Raw genomic sequence first — 16,934 nt, 5'->3', positions numbered from 1 at the left:
CATTTTTAGTGAACTCGTTTGCCTCATGTCACGCTTTATATGCAAAAGTGTTTTTTATAACTACAAATTGTACAAGCCTTGTACTTTTCAATAGCTAACCTGATTATTATGCCATTCAAACAATATATTTTGTGTGTTCTAAAGAAATACTCTCATTGTTGATTTAGAGGAATTATACTTTATTTCAAACAAACAGACTTGATCACATGCACTAATGAATATATATCGCGTATAAGGTCTATTTGGTAGTTTGTGTTCAAATTGTCTCAAAAATGAAAAAATAAATGGGAATTTGTCACGTCATCAAATTAGATTAATCTTAAAAGCGAGGCTTGTATATTTCTGTGGGTGTTCTTTGACATGATAAATAAAGGAGGCCCTTATGAAAGCCTTGCCTTCATTTGACCCCACGCCCGTGCGGCCTCATGGGGGAGAGAAGGGCAGATCTTGTTGAATCATTTCAAAGAAGCTGTTCCACCGTCATTGGTGAGTTTGTCATGACCCGATGCCATGCGAGTGCCTGACGACGCGATGCGATCACGTGAAGGGACAGCGCCATCAAGCGCATGCTTGTTTTTTTTCGGACGCCTTGCAGAGAACGACAAGGGGAAGACGTTGGCCTGTAAACCGACGGCAGATTGTGCCACCCTAACCGATGGCACAACATGCTGTGACAAGGACTCGTGTAACAAGCCCTTGACATGCTACGCCTGCACCGGCACCGGCGCTGACTCGTGCAACAAGTGTACTGGAAATTACTCAAGCTGTCCGAAAAAAGCGTGTGGCGCCGGCATCGACGGATGTTTCACTACCCCGGGTAAGTTTGGCACGACGGTGCGGCGAGTGCCTGACGCGCCGGGTCACGTGATCGTGGGGCCGCTCCTTCAAGTGCTTGCTTGCTTGTTTGTTTGTTTGTTTGTTTGTTTGTTTGTTTTTCCGACGCCTTGCAGACACCGCCGACAAGACCAAGATAACCGAGTTGGGCTGTAAAACGGCGGCTGCTTGTCCGGCCACCGCTGGCACAAAATGCTGTACGGAGGAATTGTGTAACGGCCCCCCATCCCCCGACGCCTCCAACGCGGCGGCCAGGCGGCCTGGCGGCCCCAGCAGCGTATTGCTCCTGCTGCAGCTGGCCGCCGCCGCCGCCGCCGCCGCCTTTCCGCCGCTCTCGGCGTGAGAATTGCGCACCTGCAGGCATCCTTCCGCTCACTTGCAATTGTGTCCCGTGCAATAAAGTGCATGCGTGCGCCGGAACCACCGGAGTCCGTCTGTCTTTGCCACCCACACCCACGTGCCACGTGCCTCCAAAAGTGCAAACGCTCACGCGCACGTGCATGAATTCCATATTCTCCCCAAGGTATTTCGCCCATTGCCACGTGTGTGCCCAATAAACAAACGAAAGGCTACACAAATACAATGTTTTTAATTCACAAAACAATAAAAGCAAGCAGGGGCAAAGTTGCTGTCAGGTGGTGTAAAAAAATGTAGCCAATGGCTTATAGCGAACTTGACCGCAAACAGTCATATCTAAAAGAAAAAAAGCAATCATGCACATGCACGCTCAAAACCAACCGGGCCACTTCTGCACTTTGCTCAATGAATAAACACTTGAGTCAGGAAGAGCAGCGAATCATGATTTGATCCAAAAAGGGACAGCAATTAAAGCATAGCCCGAATTGGATCGTACAGGGCAAAACTGCCTGCATGGCCGGCCCTCGGCGGACAAAAGTCGAAGCCTCTCCCCGCTGTGCCTTCGGGTGTTTGCTGGCTCGCCTTCATCGATGGTGACGCCGTCGCCCGACCGCACTCGTGTGGACTCAATCGACGAGGATGACGTCACACGCGGCTGTCAGGCCACCTGATGCTGTTTGGGCGAGTGATCGTGTTCCTAATCAATTGTCCGCTCAGGAGCCCAATACAATAATTGTATTGGTGTAGCGCATTTCACAACAGCTAGAGCTGAAACAAAGCACTACATCAGATAGACTTTTCTGTGACACTCCACTTACTGTTGAGGAAGTTGTGAAATCCATTGCTTCCCTTAAAAATAAATCACCTGGAAGTGATGGTTTGGTTTCAGAGTTCTACAAAGTTTTTTTCAGATCAGCTAGCTCCATTTCTATTACAAGTATTTTTGGAAGGTGTTGAGAATAGTGCCCTCCCCCCAAATCTTACTCAAGGCCTCATAATATTAATTCCTAAACCCAACAAAGACACGCTACATATTGACAGTTGGAGACCCATTTGTTTTGATTTGTTTGTTTTTGTTTTTTTCTGAAGTGTACTAACGAAGATGCTTTTTTCATAATTAATGTGCTGATACTTAGGGATAAAAATTGTATTCATAAATGCAAGTATAGCAATCACAAACCAACTTTTTCACACTTTCATATTGATACCGTTTCCTATGTTGAAATACTCTAAAAGACTAGTAACGTAAAGGCTCTGAAGACTATAAATACATGGAAAACTTTTAATTTATTGGAATGTATATGAAACCCCTGGCACTGTTTTTTTTCTACTCTGTTGTCCATTAGTATGTTTAACACATACTGTTTTGTACTTGTTTGGCTAAATAAAGATTTATTAAAAGACAAAAAAGAAAAAAAAAGATTGGCTTCGCCACTTCCTGGTTTGGGCTGGTATGTACGCGTGACGTCACGACGCAAAGGACTCACAGCCGCATTGTTGTTGGGGGAAGAGAAGCAGCTCAGCTAGCCAGCTCGGCCCGAGCACTGCAACGACCGCGAGGCAGCACGGCCACCAGCGACATTCGGAGCGGCCCCACCACGGCCTTCTGTCGCCCTGGATACTTGGCGGCCACGCTCACGTCGCGTTCGGTTCAGCAGCAAGCGCCGGCTGGATGCGGATTTAACCTCAAACCGCCGCTTGGGCTCCGCAGGCCTCGCCGCCGACGCCATTGCTAGTCGCGCTGCTGCTCTTCTAAAGCGGAATTGTTGAGAAAAGCCAGGTAAGTTCAGCCCCCAGGTCAAGCTTTTCATATTCGCCCTCTACCACCAAGCCCGGCTGGTCGTCAGACACAACCGTCGACGGCTGTGAGGATCTGACAACTTTTTTTTTTTTTAAAGCCCCGTCGGTTTCTTGTTATGTTAGTCGCCATATTTCCTCCCCCTCTGCGCCTTTTAACAGGCTAACCGCGGCCAGCGATATGGACCGAGTGTCCGAATGAGTTTATCCGGCACACGACGGGGGCTTTTCGTCGTATGAAACATGAAAACTACTCTTGTGGTAAAGCCTTCCATTGAAATAAATGTCGTGCGGTCGTGTCGTCAAGAAACGTCGTCGCCGAGCGGACGTTAGCCGCGGCGGCTAACAGTCGCTTGTCCACATTCGATCGAGGGGGGAGCGACCCAGCGGCTCTGGTCGAGCCGCGGGAGGCTCGCTTGTGTCGGCGCGGAGGTGCTGAGCACCCCGCCTCCTTTCTTTCATTCATCTGGAGAGAACGTCAACGCCTCCCTGCTTGCCTGCTCACACAGTCAGCAGCGACGCGGACCTTCAAGCGTCATAATCCTCACTAGAACCGCTTAAAATCTATATTACTAAAAACAAAATTGTTGTAATAAACGCAGCCCTCCGACCCTTTTTTGCACCGCTAACTTCCTTCGAAAGTGAGTTGCATTTGTTTAGACGTGGGGGCTAAAACGGTCGTCATGTCAAGTATTAAGATATGACTTTGTTGTCTGTTGCCGTGCACAGCAACGCGCAACACACTTGGGATGCCAAGTGAGGCGACTGCACCATGTGACTGACCCACTGAACTTGTAGTGATCTTACACATGCGCCCTGGACTTTAACTCAAGTTGTTTGTTATGGTGCGGCTGCATATCCACTGGGAGAAAAAAAGGATGTGAACTCTTTGGAATTTCTTACATATCTGCAGAGTTCAGTCACACCTTTCCTCTCACTGTACGCGAAACTTTTGAGCTCATATAATAGTTGAACCTCTCAATAACTTATTACCATGCACTTCATCAGCAGTTTTTGTTCTCAAAGTCAATAAATGAATAAAATAGAACATCGCGTCGAGGAAACAAAAGGAGACGCTTGCTAAACCTTTAAACTTTGTTGGCATTGGGAACGTACTTACTGCGTCATGCACACACATACAAAAAACCCAACAAACAAACAAATGGAAAAACACACAGCGTGGTGAAATACTAGCAATATGAGGCAATGCCATTGTGGTCTGTGGGACCAAAAAGTATACAAAATTGTTTGTTTTGTTTTTTAAACTCCAGTCTGCTTGTGCTGCGTGTGACGGACTAAGTACGTTCTCAATGTCGATTGACCGTCACCGCCGGACGGACTGGGCTGGCCTGAAATGATGACTGATGTGCACACCTCTGCTCATAGGCAAATATGCTCTCTGTTGTGCAGGAACAAAAACTATTACTGCAGTATCAAGTAGGTGTGGAAGGGGGTATAGACCAGCTGGTCTGTGAAATGCAATTTCGTTAAGCACTGTAATAATAATGACCAATAGATCTTGATGGATGTCGGCATTGCATTGCTTTGGATTTGAGGTCAGCGCATCTTTTGGGTAGAAGATGAAAATGAACGCCTATGTTTTTTTTCATCGTTGTCAAGCTGTGAAAGAATTGTTTCCTATCAAAAGCCCACTCTCGGTCTTAGTTTTGTTGTGTTGAGTTTGAGGTGTCACAAAAGCAGAAAAAAAAAGGGATAATGCGTCAAAGTGTCTTTTCTACAATATTCTTTGCAGGAAAAGCTTGTTTTTGCTACTTCTTGGCCAGAAACTGGCGGTTTTTTTTTTGGTAAAACCAACCCAGGTTCTTCTGTTCATAATCAAAGAACTGAAAGAGGTAGAAATAAACTTTCTGGTGAAAGATGACTACTCTTTCTTATGGTAAGTTTGGTGCCGATATTGTCACAGACCCCAGCATTCTGTCAGTCTGGAGAGATCAGGCGGAACGCTTTAAAGCGGCTGCCAGTGAGGGAGTTAATAAAGGTAACTGTTAACATTTTTCTGGGGGTGGTGTCTACTATTTGCAGTGGGTCTCGCTCCTTAACCCCCCGACTGTCATTTTTCATTTATTTTCAAAGCTTTTGTGAGAGGAGAGCGCGAGAGATTGCGTAGCTTTTCGGGTGTCGCAACCTGAGGAGGAAACATAGTGAAGTGTACAAAGCGGCAAACGGATTAGGACGTGAACACAAAACGTATGCGAAAGAGCAGCCTCTGCAAAGCGGGAGGGTCGGGTTGCGGGTTTAGCCAGGATTTCCTGTTCTACCGAGGGAGAAGAGAAGCAAGTGTTTGGAATTTATGGTCATTGTCCCCCAGATGTCACAAGCACATCAGCAGCTGAATGGCAGTTCCTACGGGGACACCCCCATACTGGAAAAAAACAAACTGTACTTGCACTTTTGGTGCAAAATTTCCATTGGCGGAAATTTCAATTCCTTCAAGCTTTCCTCGATGGCTCGGATTTTCGCCGATTGCCGGTGCGTCTAAAGCGTGTTCCCCCACGATGAACGGGGGTTGGCTCTCTTTTCAGTAGCAACGGTGAGCAAACTCACTCACCGGTTTTCCCACTGTTTGCTTTCGCAGCGACTCGCGGCATGAAGAAGAAAGCCCGCCTCCAGCGCCCGGCGGCGCTGAAGAGGGACTCGTCGCCCATCAAGCCGTCGCCCAACCGGGAGACGCTGACGTACGCGCAGGCCCAGCGCATGGTGGAGCTGGAGGTGGACGGCCGCGTGCACCGGCTGAGCATCTACGACAAGCTGGACATCATCGGCGACGACGACCCCACGGCGCAGGAGATCCTGGAGTGCAACAGCAACAAGGAGAACAGCGAGAAGCCCCAGCAGGTGCCGGTGCGCTCGGCGCGCCTCAAAGACAGCCAGCGCAAGAAGAACGCCGCCCTGGCGCCTCCGCACGGTGCCGGCCACCCCGCTGCCGCCGCCGCCGCCGCCGCCGCCCTGCTGGAGCCCAAAGTCAGGACGGTGGAGTACAACCTGCCCGTGGTGCCCAAGAGGCCGGCGGCGTACTACACGTACACGGAGCGGACGGCGGAGGAGCTGGACGAGGAGGTGGAGTACGACATGGACGAGGAGGACTACGCCTGGCTGGAGCTGCTCAACGAGAAGCGCAAGAGCGACGGCGTCAGCCAGGTGTCCCACAACCTCTTTGAGTTCCTCATGGACCGGCTGGAGAAGGAGTCGTACGCCGCCACGCGGGGCCAGAGCGAGCCGCAGTCGCTGGTGGACGAGGACGCCGTGTGCTGCGTGTGCATGGACGGCGACGGGGCCGACAGCAACGTCATCCTCTTCTGCGACGCCTGCAACATCGCCGTGCACCAGGAGTGCTACGGCGTGCCCTACGTGCCCGAGGGCCAGTGGCTGTGCCGCCACTGCCTGCAGTGCCCGGCGCGGCCCGCCGACTGCGTCTTCTGCCCCAACCGGGGCGGCGCCCTCAAGAAGACGGACGACGGGCGCTGGGGCCACGTGGCCTGCGCCCTGTGGGTGCCCGAAGTGGGCTTCTCGGACACCGTCTTCATCGAGCCCATCGACGGCGTGCGCAACATCCCGCCCGCCCGCTGGAAGCTGACGTGCTACCTGTGCAAGGAGAAGGGGGCGGGCGCCTGCATCCAGTGCGACCGGGTCAACTGCTACGCCGCCTTCCACGTCAGCTGCGCCCAGAAGGCCGGCCTCTTCATGAAGATGGAGCCCGTCAAGGAGGAGACGGCGCCGGGCGCCTTCTCGGTCAAGAAGACGGCCTACTGCTGCAGCCACACTCCCCACGGCTGCGACCGCCGCCCGCTCAACGTCTACGAGGAGACGCACCCCAAGAACGGCGCCTGCCACAAGCGCGGCGAGCGGCGCGGCAGGGCCCGCGCCAAGGCCTGGTGCAAGAAGCGCAGCAAACGGCCGGAGCCGCCGTGCGAGCCTCAGGCCGACCCCGAGGGCCCCGGCAACCCTGGGCCCAGTATCACCCCCTCCAGGTAGGCCCAAGCGCTCACGCTGACGTGTTTTTAGCCTAGCTTATCACACTGACGCTTCTGAGATGACTCCTGTCCCATCAAACATGCCAGGAGAATTGCATCGGCAAGTGCTCCATTGACATGACCTCGTCGCTGTCGTGCAGAATCCCCGTAGCGACAAAATGACAATTTTACAGGAGGTTAAAAAAAAACAACAACAACGCCAGCTCATTGGGGTTCCCAGGCAACGCTTCATTCAAGTTGTATTATACCTTAGATTGCTATTGAACGCTCACGTCCACATAATCCTACCTAAAAATATACATTCAATCGCTCATTTAACACTTGCATCGATCAAAAGAGTTCAAGAACCAAGCCGGCGGCAGCCGAGTACTTTAAAGTCATGCGAAGCCCCCAACCTTGGAATGAAAATGTCACAGCAGCAAACGGCTCCCCAATACCATACAATACATCTCCATTGTGGCTACAACAACATTCACAAAACGCCTTCTTAAAGGGAAAAAAGTCAACCCAAACATATTTTTTCAAGAATATCTTCTATGCAAGCCCACTAGTTGAAACAAGGCATTCGGATAAATATTTTGTTTGTGGAATAAGAGTTAATCTACCTGTTTTTTAGCCGTCTCTGGGGGCTGAAAATGACATCACAACTGCTTAGGGTTTAGGTAACGACCAATCAGGGCTGACCTGTTATCTGAAGCTGTGCCGTGATTGGTCGTTACCTGAGCCCTAAGCAGTTGTGATGTCATTTTCAGTCGACAGAAGTGACAAAATCGCCTTAAGTCGGCCCCATTTTAGTCTCCAAATGTGTCGTGAACATCCTTCTGTTTCAGTCTGGACACCATCCTGAACCAGGTGGCGGTCCAGAGGAAGCGTCTGTTCGTGGAGCGCGTTCTGAGTTACTGGGTGCTCAAGAGGCAGTCCAGGAACAACGTGCCGCTCATCCGCCGCCTGCAGGCCAACCCGTCCCAAGCGCCCAAGCCCACATCGGCGGTGAGCCTGCACCCGCATTGGCGCTCGTGGCGCTTCGGCTGTCTCTTTGGTTCATTTTGCTGAACCAACCTTCAGGTTGGCGCGGAAACCAACCAGGCGCTGAAGGAGCAGCTGAAGGAGTGGCACCGACTCCGACACGACTTGGAGCGAGCGCGACTGCTGCTGGAGCTCATCAGGAAGAGAGAGAAGCTCAAGAGGGAAGAGGTAGCGACACCTGCAGCAGTCTTTATCCGGCCGGGGTCACCTAGTGCGCTGCGCTACTGCCGTATACACGTACAGTACATGGTAGCGTTTCAGAATGCACAATCCATTTTTAGCCGATTACTTGAATCATTGATGGAATACTCATTGCTAAGAATATTTTGATCGCGGCAGTAGTTTTTTTCTGATAAAAGATGACCCTGTTATTAATATGCATTTCTATCCAACACACTCTTTGTTTACACAAGGAAATCATACTTGAATTTATACATTTGCACCTGTTTAAAATGTTATTACAATTCATTTCATAAATTTTGTTTGGACGAAAAGGAACGTACATAATTCTATTGTTTCAAAGAAATGTGTCTTCATATTTTTTTTTTTTTTCATTAAAACATTTTCTCATTTTGTAACCCAAAAATAATGATCATTTGAATAATTCTGATTTCCGTTATCACCCAAATAATCGCGATTAATATTTTTTTCATAATGGAGGAGCCCCACTGCCGCTTATCTGCATACCATTACTGCCTTCAAAGGGTACACACAGCACTTATCAATCGTGTACTTTTTGTGCGTGCGTGCGTGCGTGCGCTCTGTAGGTTGTCGATTTTCACAGATCGTCGGGGTTTGCGCTACTTCATTTCCACCTCAGTGGAAAGCCAGTTCTTTTCACGCATGTGTGTGTGTGTGTTTGGTGACCAGATGAAGCTGCATCAGTCGGCGCTGGAGGTCCAACTGACGCCCTTCAACATCCTGCTGAGGGCCGTGCTCAGCCAGCTGCAGCAGAAGGACCAGTACAATGTCTTTGCTCAGCCCGTCAGCACCAAGGAGGTCAGCCACTGCACACGCTATGGTTACCTGGGCGGGGCTGGCCTGGCCAGTTTGGCTCGAAACAAATCAAATCTTGATGTACGCACGTGACGTCAAATGGCCGCCGTTCACCAATTGCATCCTCCCCCGCAGGTCCCGGACTACTTGGACCACATCCAGCGTCCCATGGACTTCTCCACCATGCGGACGCGCATCGACGGCCACGCCTACCGCAGCCTGGACCAGTTTGAGGCCGACTTTGAGCTGATCATCGCCAACTGTATGAAATACAACGCCAAGGAGACCTTTTTCTACAAGGTGGCCCAGAGGATGCAGGACCACGGCGGCGTCATCCTGCGCCGCGCCCGCAAGGAGGCCGAGCGGATCGGTTTCGACTTCCCGAGCGGCCTGCTGCTGCCCGAGGCTCCCAAAGTGGAGGCGCCGCCGCCCTTCACCTGGGAGGACGGTGAGTCACTTTTCAGGACTTTTCCTGCAAGTGCTACCTCAAAGTGAGCGCAACGCTAACGGGAGGAGTCTCCGTCCCCACTCGGTTCTCCCGGACACAAATGTCCCCGCACGGCACGCAGAAGATCGGCGTACCAAGTTCTGTGTAAGACAACGGTACTTGAAGGTAGTAATGTGTACGACCGTAGTACTCCCAATGTCCCACCGTATAAGATCAGTAAGTCAAGTTTATTTATATAGCCCAGAATCACAAAAGAGTCTCAAAGACAGAGCAAAATTGAAGGTTGAGGGGCGGGGGAAGCAGCAGCAAGACAGGTCGAAATCCACATCAACTTACATGAAGTTTATATGACAATTTAGCTTAAAGTCTTTGTCCTGATGGTCATGTGTTTCCTGTTGCCAGTGGACCGCCTGCTGAGCCCCTCGTACCGCCGCCTGATTCCGCCGGAGGAACAGCTGAAGGAGCTCCTGGAGAAGCTGGACCTGAGCACGGCCATGAAGAACAGTCCGTCTCGCAGCAAGAGGCTCAAGCTGCTCAAGAAGACCATCACCGATGTCCGGAGCGAGATAAGCCTCAAGAAGTCGCTACCGGCCGCCGCCCGACCGGCGGAGCGACCGACGCCCGAACCTCCCGAGTTGAGCGCCGCCGCTCCGCCGGCGCTAGAGGCGCCGGCGGAGGCGCCGCCGCCGCCCGACCTGGGACCGCCCGAACTGAAGCCGGCGGAGCGCGTCCCCGCGGAACCGGGCGACGTCACTTGCACCTCAGCTACCTCAGCGCCCAGCCCCAAGCTCAACGGGCACCTCCCCGACGGCGACCAAGCCGAGCCACGGAGCAACGCCCCCTTCCGCAAGTCCAAGAGCGTCAGTCCGCAAAAGCCGCCCGGAGGCCGGGAGGCGTCCGCCACCCCCTCGCAGTCGCCGCCGCCGCCGCCGCTGGGCGCCAAGACCTTCCTGTCGGTGGTCATCCCTCGACTGGAGACGCTCCTGCTGCCCAAGAAACGGCCGAGGAGCGGCAGCGTTGACGGCGAGGAAGACGAGGAGTCGCCCATCAAGCGCCTGGGCACAGGTACCGAGGAAAATGGCTCCCCACTTTGCGTCTCCTCCATGCGCCTGGCCGGTGTTTTCATTCAAGATTTGTGTTTTTGAATGTTGGTCCCGTTCAACAAACAACCCAAAGTGCAGTGGCGACTGTCGCCGGCCATTTTGTGCCCCCACTCGGCTCGAACGGAGGCATGCGTAAAGCTCTCTTGCAAAAACAACGCCGAAAATGGACCTGCCGACAGCTCTTAACTTGACAGATTCCAAAGTTGCGATGGGTACCGCTTTAGGTTTTTCATTTTATTTCTATTTTTACCTTGTAGCTCTACGTTCCTACCCTCACCTCTGGTCACGGGCTGCGGGTCGTGACCGACAGAACAAGATCTCGGATACAAGCGGCCCAAATGGGTTTCCTCCTTTAGCGATAGGGGGGAGAAGCTCGGTCGTTTGGGAGGGACGCCGTCGAGGGTTGAGAGGGAAGTCCGGGCCGCTGCCTCCGCGACCCGACCTCGGATCAGCGGCAGGATTTCTTTGTAGAATGTATGGAAATATGCAGAAAATATGAACGACTGCCCTGTCCATCTGGAGTATAATGTATTCATTTGTTCAATAAGAGCAAATGGTTGAGCTTGCGTCCGTTGGCTTTCTTTGTGCGCTCCGCTGCGTCGCCAAAGCCTTCAAAAACTGGTTTGTCTCGGCAGGGATGGCCAACGGCTTTGTGGTGGGGGGCGAGGCGGACCAGGAGGAGGAGGAGGACGCCTCGCCGCCTCGATTGCCGGAGCCCCGACGCCGCTGCGCCTCCGAGTCCAGCATCTCGTCGGGCGGCAGCGCCCTGTCCGGCGGCGCCAGGTGGGCCGTCCTCTTTTGTTCAAAAGGAACTTACATAATTCTAGTGTTCCAAAGAAATGTATTTGTCATTATATTTTTTATGCTTCAACATTTACTTGTTTTGTGCAAAAAAAAAAGATCATTTGAATAATCATGATTTCAATTATTACCAAAATCATCATGATTCATATTTTATTCATAATCGAGCAGCCCGAATTGTGATTGCGTTGACACTCGCCGATTTCTCCCTGTGCAATTGCGGCTTGTTTCATTTCTGTGCCTTTCAGTACGGTGGCGGCCTGCAAAAGCGGAAAAGGGCGACCGGCGGCGGCGGCTCGACGCAACACGCTGGACGACAAAAGCGCTCCCGCGTCCTGCGCCGACAACGGAGAGTTGAGCCACGCCGTCAAGGTCTCGTCAGGTGATTGGTTGACTCGTTTGTCCGCTTCGCTCTCCGTGTGAAAACACGGCCGTCATCTCTTGGCTGCATTTTGGCCGCCAAAACATCAGCTCGCGTTGGCTCAAATTCGGACGCCCTCATTCATGAATAGAGTGACAACATCGCTTTGTACGTCGTTGAAAGTGTACGATACGGAGTCAACACCTGAGACCAAGCGACCGCTACATTTGTTGTTTTAAGAAGAAATAGATCAAAAGAAAAATGGTTAGTGAGGGAGAAAGCATGGAACTAGAGGAGCCGTCTGCACGATACAAATCAGCCGTTTGTATGGTGCATTGTATAATCAGCCGTCTGCACGTTTCGGCTTGCGTACGGCGGCGATGGACTGCAAGGCTGCGAGCGCTGGAGCCAACAAGAACTGTGTGTCGGCGTTGTTGGACCGCCGCTCGGTATGTTGCAGGTAACACTTACAGTTACCTGGCGGGGTGGAAAAAAGAAAGCCGCTCAACACCAACAACTTATCCCCGCTACTTTGAAGCAGCGTGGCCAAGTGAAAGCAGACGGAGCCAAAGATATTCGGAATGACTGAAGCAATCGGCATACACGAAGCAACATCTATGCGCTGCCCATGCGCTTTAGTCGAGGAGCCGGGCTGCAAACGTTTATGAAACATGCTGCAGCCCCGTTTTTTGTGAATTTTTCCATCCCGGGCGCATAATAGCAAGACCGCGCTCCCCTGTCATATACAATCGCCGCGCAAGAGCCGTGGTGGAGCATGAGCTGTCCTCTGCTGCCCCCTAACTCCAAGAACCAAATGAAAAGTTACGAGTTGGCAAGTGCTACCTGACTTTATCTGCGACCTCATTCTATCCATACAAGAAAGGGGGGGGTTCATCCCTTTAATCTTTTATTTATCATTATTATTATTTATGGACAACCCTAATGTGCAAGTTTTTAGTCTGTTTTGTGCTTTTATAACAAGGAATGTTTTTTTCTTTATAGCAAATTGAATTGTAGCTTGCTCTCTGTTAAAACTAAATTTAAAAAAAAAACAACATAGTCTTATGCATTTGAAACTTCTTGCTGTAGCGAACCCGTAGCGAACCGTGACTTTTGTGTCAAGTCCGGTCCTCAAGAGCACCTGTCCTGCATGTTTCCCATCTCTCCCCGCTGCAGCGCACCTGATTGAAACGATCAGCTCATCAGCAAGCTTTTCAGAAGCCTGATAACGATACAGATCACTTGAAACAGGTGTGTTGCAGCAGGGAGGGATGGAAAACATGCAGGATAGGTGCCCTTGAGGACCCGACCCGACTTGGTGACCCAAGGTAGGGACAGGATGTGCAACCAACGGTGTTCAAGCTTCCCACTCAAACAAGACGAACTGCCCCACTTTCCTTAAAAGGGGGCAAACTATTTGACGTTGATCTTTCCTCAAAAGAAAACCAACGATGGTGCGCCACTCAAGTCAATCGAAGACTACGAAAACTATGGCGGTTGCTCGAGCGGGCCTCGACATCAACAGTGGCCCGGCGGCCTTGAGCTGCGACCGTCGCACCGCCTCGACTTGACCGACGCTGTACACTTTGCAGGAATTGACGCAATGAAACCAGCACGTTCTTGCTCTTTTCATATTTCCAGTTTGCCACGGAAATTGGTCAGTTGATTTAAAAAAAAATTTTTTTTAAAATGGCGTCGTGTTAAAACCTTCCATTAGGAACAAGATAAAAGGTCCAGGAAAAGTTAAATGTTCAGTTAGATTTTATATTGCATAAAAAGTAACTATACAGAACTAATCTCTTCTTAAAGAAATAATCATTTAAACAAATAGATCTTGAAAGGTGCAATGCAGGACCCTGTCTAGTCTACCCTTAAAAAAAAACAACTTCTGATGTTTCATTCCTTAAAAATCAAAACAGTTTTTACTTTTTCCTCATAAGACAAACTACAGTTTTTTTCCTTTTCCTATAGACTACAGCATTTTCTTGAAACGCTGCCGTTAATTTCTAACGAAGCTGTTAAGGACAAAAGGCCAGAAGGCGCACAAAATGTGTCACATTCGCGTGCGCGACGTGGTTGCGTGCCCCAAAAGTGGCGGCGGCGGCTGTTTTGAGGTCCGTGGACATGTTTGCGTTCAAACAGGTTCATGGTTGCTTCGATATTTTTTCATTTTTGATCTTATTTTATTCTTTTTTTTTTTTTTTTTCTCCATCTTAATTTTTGGGGTGAGAGGTTTCATGTGTCAAATCAGTATGATCCCTGGACATGCAAAAAAAATAAAAATAAAAAATAGATGCAAAATGCATGCGGGGGCCAAATGGTTGTAGTGTACTCAAAGTGCTGGTCATCGCACATTTGATCCCAAACTTTTCAATCCTGGTGCTCAACAGTTGTGGTGCGTGCGTGCGTGCGTGCGTGCGTGCGTGCGTGCGTGCGTGCTGTGTGCTGGCTCGTAATTGACTTGTGTTGTTCCTGTAGAGGCGTGGAAGCCCTCGGCCGCCTTCCCCTTTGTTGTGGAGCCTCTTAAGCTAGTTTGGGCTAAATGTAGTGGATATCCCTCCTATCCCGCCCTGGTGAGTGACTTGCCAAGCCACCCGCCATGTCTCATTACCCATCAGCCACAACCCCACCCCACCCCACCCCCCCCCCCCGTGCCATCGTGCGTGCTTGTGATTGGTCGCTCGCGGCGCCGGTGACGCTGGGCTCACGCGGCGTTTTGATTTGCATGCTTGTGACTTGAGACGTGGACGCCCTCCTTTTGGCCTGCTTCCTTCCTTTGTCGGACGAGCGCGCTCACCTCTCGGCGCCTTGTTTGCCGCAGATCGCGGACCCGCGAGCGGCGAGGACGGGGCGGCCGGCGCGGCGCCGGCGCAGCGGGGCGAAGGCAACGGGGGCGGAGCTTCCCCGCCCCCCGCGGGACGTGCTCAGAGCCGGCGAGCGGATGCAGTTCAGGTCCGCAGAGAAACTCTTCCTCGTCCACTTCTTCGACAGCAAGCGCAGCTGGTGAGACGCAAAATGGTCGACGTCGAGCGAGTCCTCTTTTCCAATGTTCATGTGCTTTGTACTTTGTTGGGGTTGATTGATTAATCAACAACTAATCAATAATTATTTATGATTAAATGGATTCATCGTTTCAATACCTGGCTTAATTTGAGAAAACTCCTCGGAAAGTCAGTCTCTCAATGGGAAATCGCAGATTTCTGTAGACCTCCGTGAGAGCAGACTGTTTTTTTGTTAGTTTGTTTTTTTCCCCCCAAAATAAGACATCTGCTTTTACTTTGGAAAACAGTGATCAACATTTTTTCCGATCAGGAACTGAATCAATTTATATTTGTTGGTCACATGACGCCCCCCCCCTTCAGGCAATGGCTTCCTAGATCCAAGATGTCCCCGTTCGGCGTGGACCACGGCCTGGACCGAATCAAGCTGCTGGAGTCTCGCCGCTCTCGCCTGCACAAGTCGGTGCAGCGAGCCTTCGAGCGGGCCACGAAGCACCTTGGGGGCGGGGCCGGGGGCGGGAGGGCTCAACACTGACGCGCACATCTGCCGTCCCACGTCACCTCCCCCCTGCTTTCCGTTTGTTTCAGCCGCCGGGACGGGAACGCCTCCTCGCGTGCAAACGTCTGATATTCTGTAGCTTGCGGCGGCCATCTTGTTTTGTCACCAGACCTATGCAACGCCGACACTTTGGTGACGGGAGAAAGACGCCCCAACGGACGAATGTGCCCGTGAGACCGACCGCCTCACATGTGCTGCAACTATCTTACTGCCACGAAATGTGTGTGTGTGTGTGTGTTTGTCTGTTTGCGTGCGTGCGTGTGTGTGTGTGCGCGTCCAGGCATTTGCGAGCTAGGTTGCGTCGATGTTTGTGCATGTTTGTGTCTGTTCTTATGTGTGTTTGTGCAACTGTTTCTGGGTGTGAGCGTGTTTTTGCCTTTCGCGAGTGTGTGAGTGCGCATGTGCGTTGACACATTTGCGCAAATGCGACCGAGTGCGCGTATGTGCGTATCAGCTCCTGTAACCCGAGGTCCCGACCTGACACTAATTTATTCACTTGGTCCTCCCGTCATCGGACATTTTGAGGTGACGACGACGACGACGACGGCCGCCGTCATCATGTGGTGCTATCTCATTCATACTGTATCACTTTGTTTGGATTTTTTTGGACTCTAAGTTATTGACTTGTCAAGCTACAACGTCTTTGGCATTAATTTTTGTTTTTTTTTATAAAAGTATGTTTTCACACAACTACTCGTTTGTACATATTTATATTAAATCTATAGAGACATGCTGGTCCTTTGAAGCGGCGCAAAACCAACCAAAAACAAACAAAAAAAACTCCCCACAAGTTCACCAACTATTTGTTTTTTCTTATTTTACTCTAGTCTTTTGTTTAATTTGGACCTTAGCTTGTGTGTGTATGTGTGTTTTCAAACTAGAGGAGGAAGCAGTATGTGGCTGTGTTTATTTATTGTAAAGCAGATCATATATAAATGTAAATGTATATGAATGAGTAGATGATAGTGAGATGACAGTGGGGGCACATTTCATACTAGCTACGTAGCGAGCAAGCTTAAGTTTTGACAGGGTAGAGCACTGGGTGGATCGACTTCCTATTTTCTTTTTGTGCGCGTGTGTGTGTAAATAGTTTTGGTACTTTCTCTCTGGGAATTAAACAACAACAAAAAAAGAAGTCATTATAGCCAACGGGAGTGGAAAAAAGCCAACATGCTGGCTTTTTCTTTTTTTATACTAAAACACTGAAAAATTAAAATCTGTATTGAATCACTGATTGTGTCTATGAAATGATTAATTGTGTGAAGGCTGAGGCAATATAATCCTTGGACGGGCCCGCTCCTCAATGCCAAAACACTGCAAGACTTGAGTTCTTAATCAGTCAGGCTTTGAAAGGAGCGATGAAGGCGGCAAAGGCGAATAACCTGCAAGCGCTCAACAATCGAGTTGAACATTTCAGCTGTCAGATTGCGTGACCTCGGCTTTTAAAGCAGTCGTGGATTCAGAGGACGGTTTGGCTTCGCGCAGGGTCCTGATTTTAACAGCGGTTATACAATGGAGTAAAAATCCAAATGTAAGGTGGTGTCACATTTTTACAGGGCTTCTAAAATCTAGGGTAGTCTAAAACGTCAACGTTTAAAATGTGCCAGCGCAGGATTTTATGTCAAACCCCCCACGTCACGCGACTCACTGAAGTAGACAGC

The 16,934-nt window shown here is 50.5% G+C and overlaps 2 protein-coding genes across 3 annotated transcripts; both read left to right on the top strand.

The window, feature by feature from the left end:
- Window positions 1-378: 378 nt before the first annotated feature.
- LOC147149348 (uncharacterized) lies at window positions 379-1,254 on the top strand. The gene is made up of 3 exons (XM_086028782.1): window positions 379-486; window positions 596-817; window positions 951-1,254. Exons 1-3 carry the CDS (start codon window positions 426-428, stop codon window positions 1,175-1,177), a joined length of 510 nt encoding a protein of 169 aa, XP_085884908.1. The 5' UTR covers window positions 379-425; the 3' UTR covers window positions 1,178-1,254.
- A 1,391-nt stretch (window positions 1,255-2,645) lies between these two features.
- On the top strand, window positions 2,646-16,505 carry LOC147149347 (bromodomain-containing protein 1-like). 2 transcript variants are annotated; one of them, XM_086027437.1, is made up of 12 exons: window positions 2,646-2,971; window positions 5,585-6,977; window positions 7,811-7,970; window positions 8,046-8,174; window positions 8,877-9,005; window positions 9,138-9,450; window positions 9,853-10,515; window positions 11,189-11,336; window positions 11,603-11,736; window positions 14,194-14,288; window positions 14,537-14,718; window positions 15,078-16,505. In XM_086027437.1, exons 2-12 carry the CDS (start codon window positions 5,596-5,598, stop codon window positions 15,247-15,249), a joined length of 3,507 nt encoding a protein of 1,168 aa, XP_085883563.1. In that variant the 5' UTR covers window positions 2,646-2,971; window positions 5,585-5,595; the 3' UTR covers window positions 15,250-16,505. The 2 variants fall into 2 exon arrangements, with proteins under 2 accessions (XP_085883563.1, XP_085883564.1); XM_086027438.1 differs by lacking the exon at window positions 14,194-14,288 and having other exon boundaries at window positions 15,078-15,248.
- Window positions 16,506-16,934: the final 429 nt, after the last annotated feature.

This window comes from Filicampus tigris, chromosome 4 (genome assembly GCF_054856515.1).
Source record: "Filicampus tigris isolate MCC_2025a chromosome 4, RoL_Ftig_1.0, whole genome shotgun sequence".
Taxonomy (NCBI): Eukaryota; Metazoa; Chordata; class Actinopteri; order Syngnathiformes; family Syngnathidae; genus Filicampus; species Filicampus tigris.
The sequence above is the reverse complement of the archived record's forward strand: the minus strand, read 5'-3'. Positions and strand labels throughout refer to the sequence as shown.

Bases quoted from the DNA above. Each gene is read 5' to 3' on its own strand.
- LOC147149348 (XM_086028782.1), top strand. From the start codon at position 426: ATGGGGGAGAGAAGGGCAGATCTTGTTGAATCATTTCAAAGAAGCTGT. The intron at 487-595 runs GTGAGTTTGTCA...GACGCCTTGCAG, and splicing joins AAGCTGTTCCACCGTCATTG to AGAACGACAAGGGGAAGACG. The intron at 818-950 runs GTAAGTTTGGCA...GACGCCTTGCAG, and splicing joins CGGATGTTTCACTACCCCGG to ACACCGCCGACAAGACCAAG.
- LOC147149347 (XM_086027437.1), top strand. From the start codon at position 5,596: ATGAAGAAGAAAGCCCGCCTCCAGCGCCCGGCGGCGCTGAAGAGGGAC. The intron at 10,516-11,188 runs GTACCGAGGAAA...TTGTCTCGGCAG, and splicing joins CATCAAGCGCCTGGGCACAG to GGATGGCCAACGGCTTTGTG. The intron at 11,737-14,193 runs GTGATTGGTTGA...TTGTTCCTGTAG, and splicing joins CGCCGTCAAGGTCTCGTCAG to AGGCGTGGAAGCCCTCGGCC.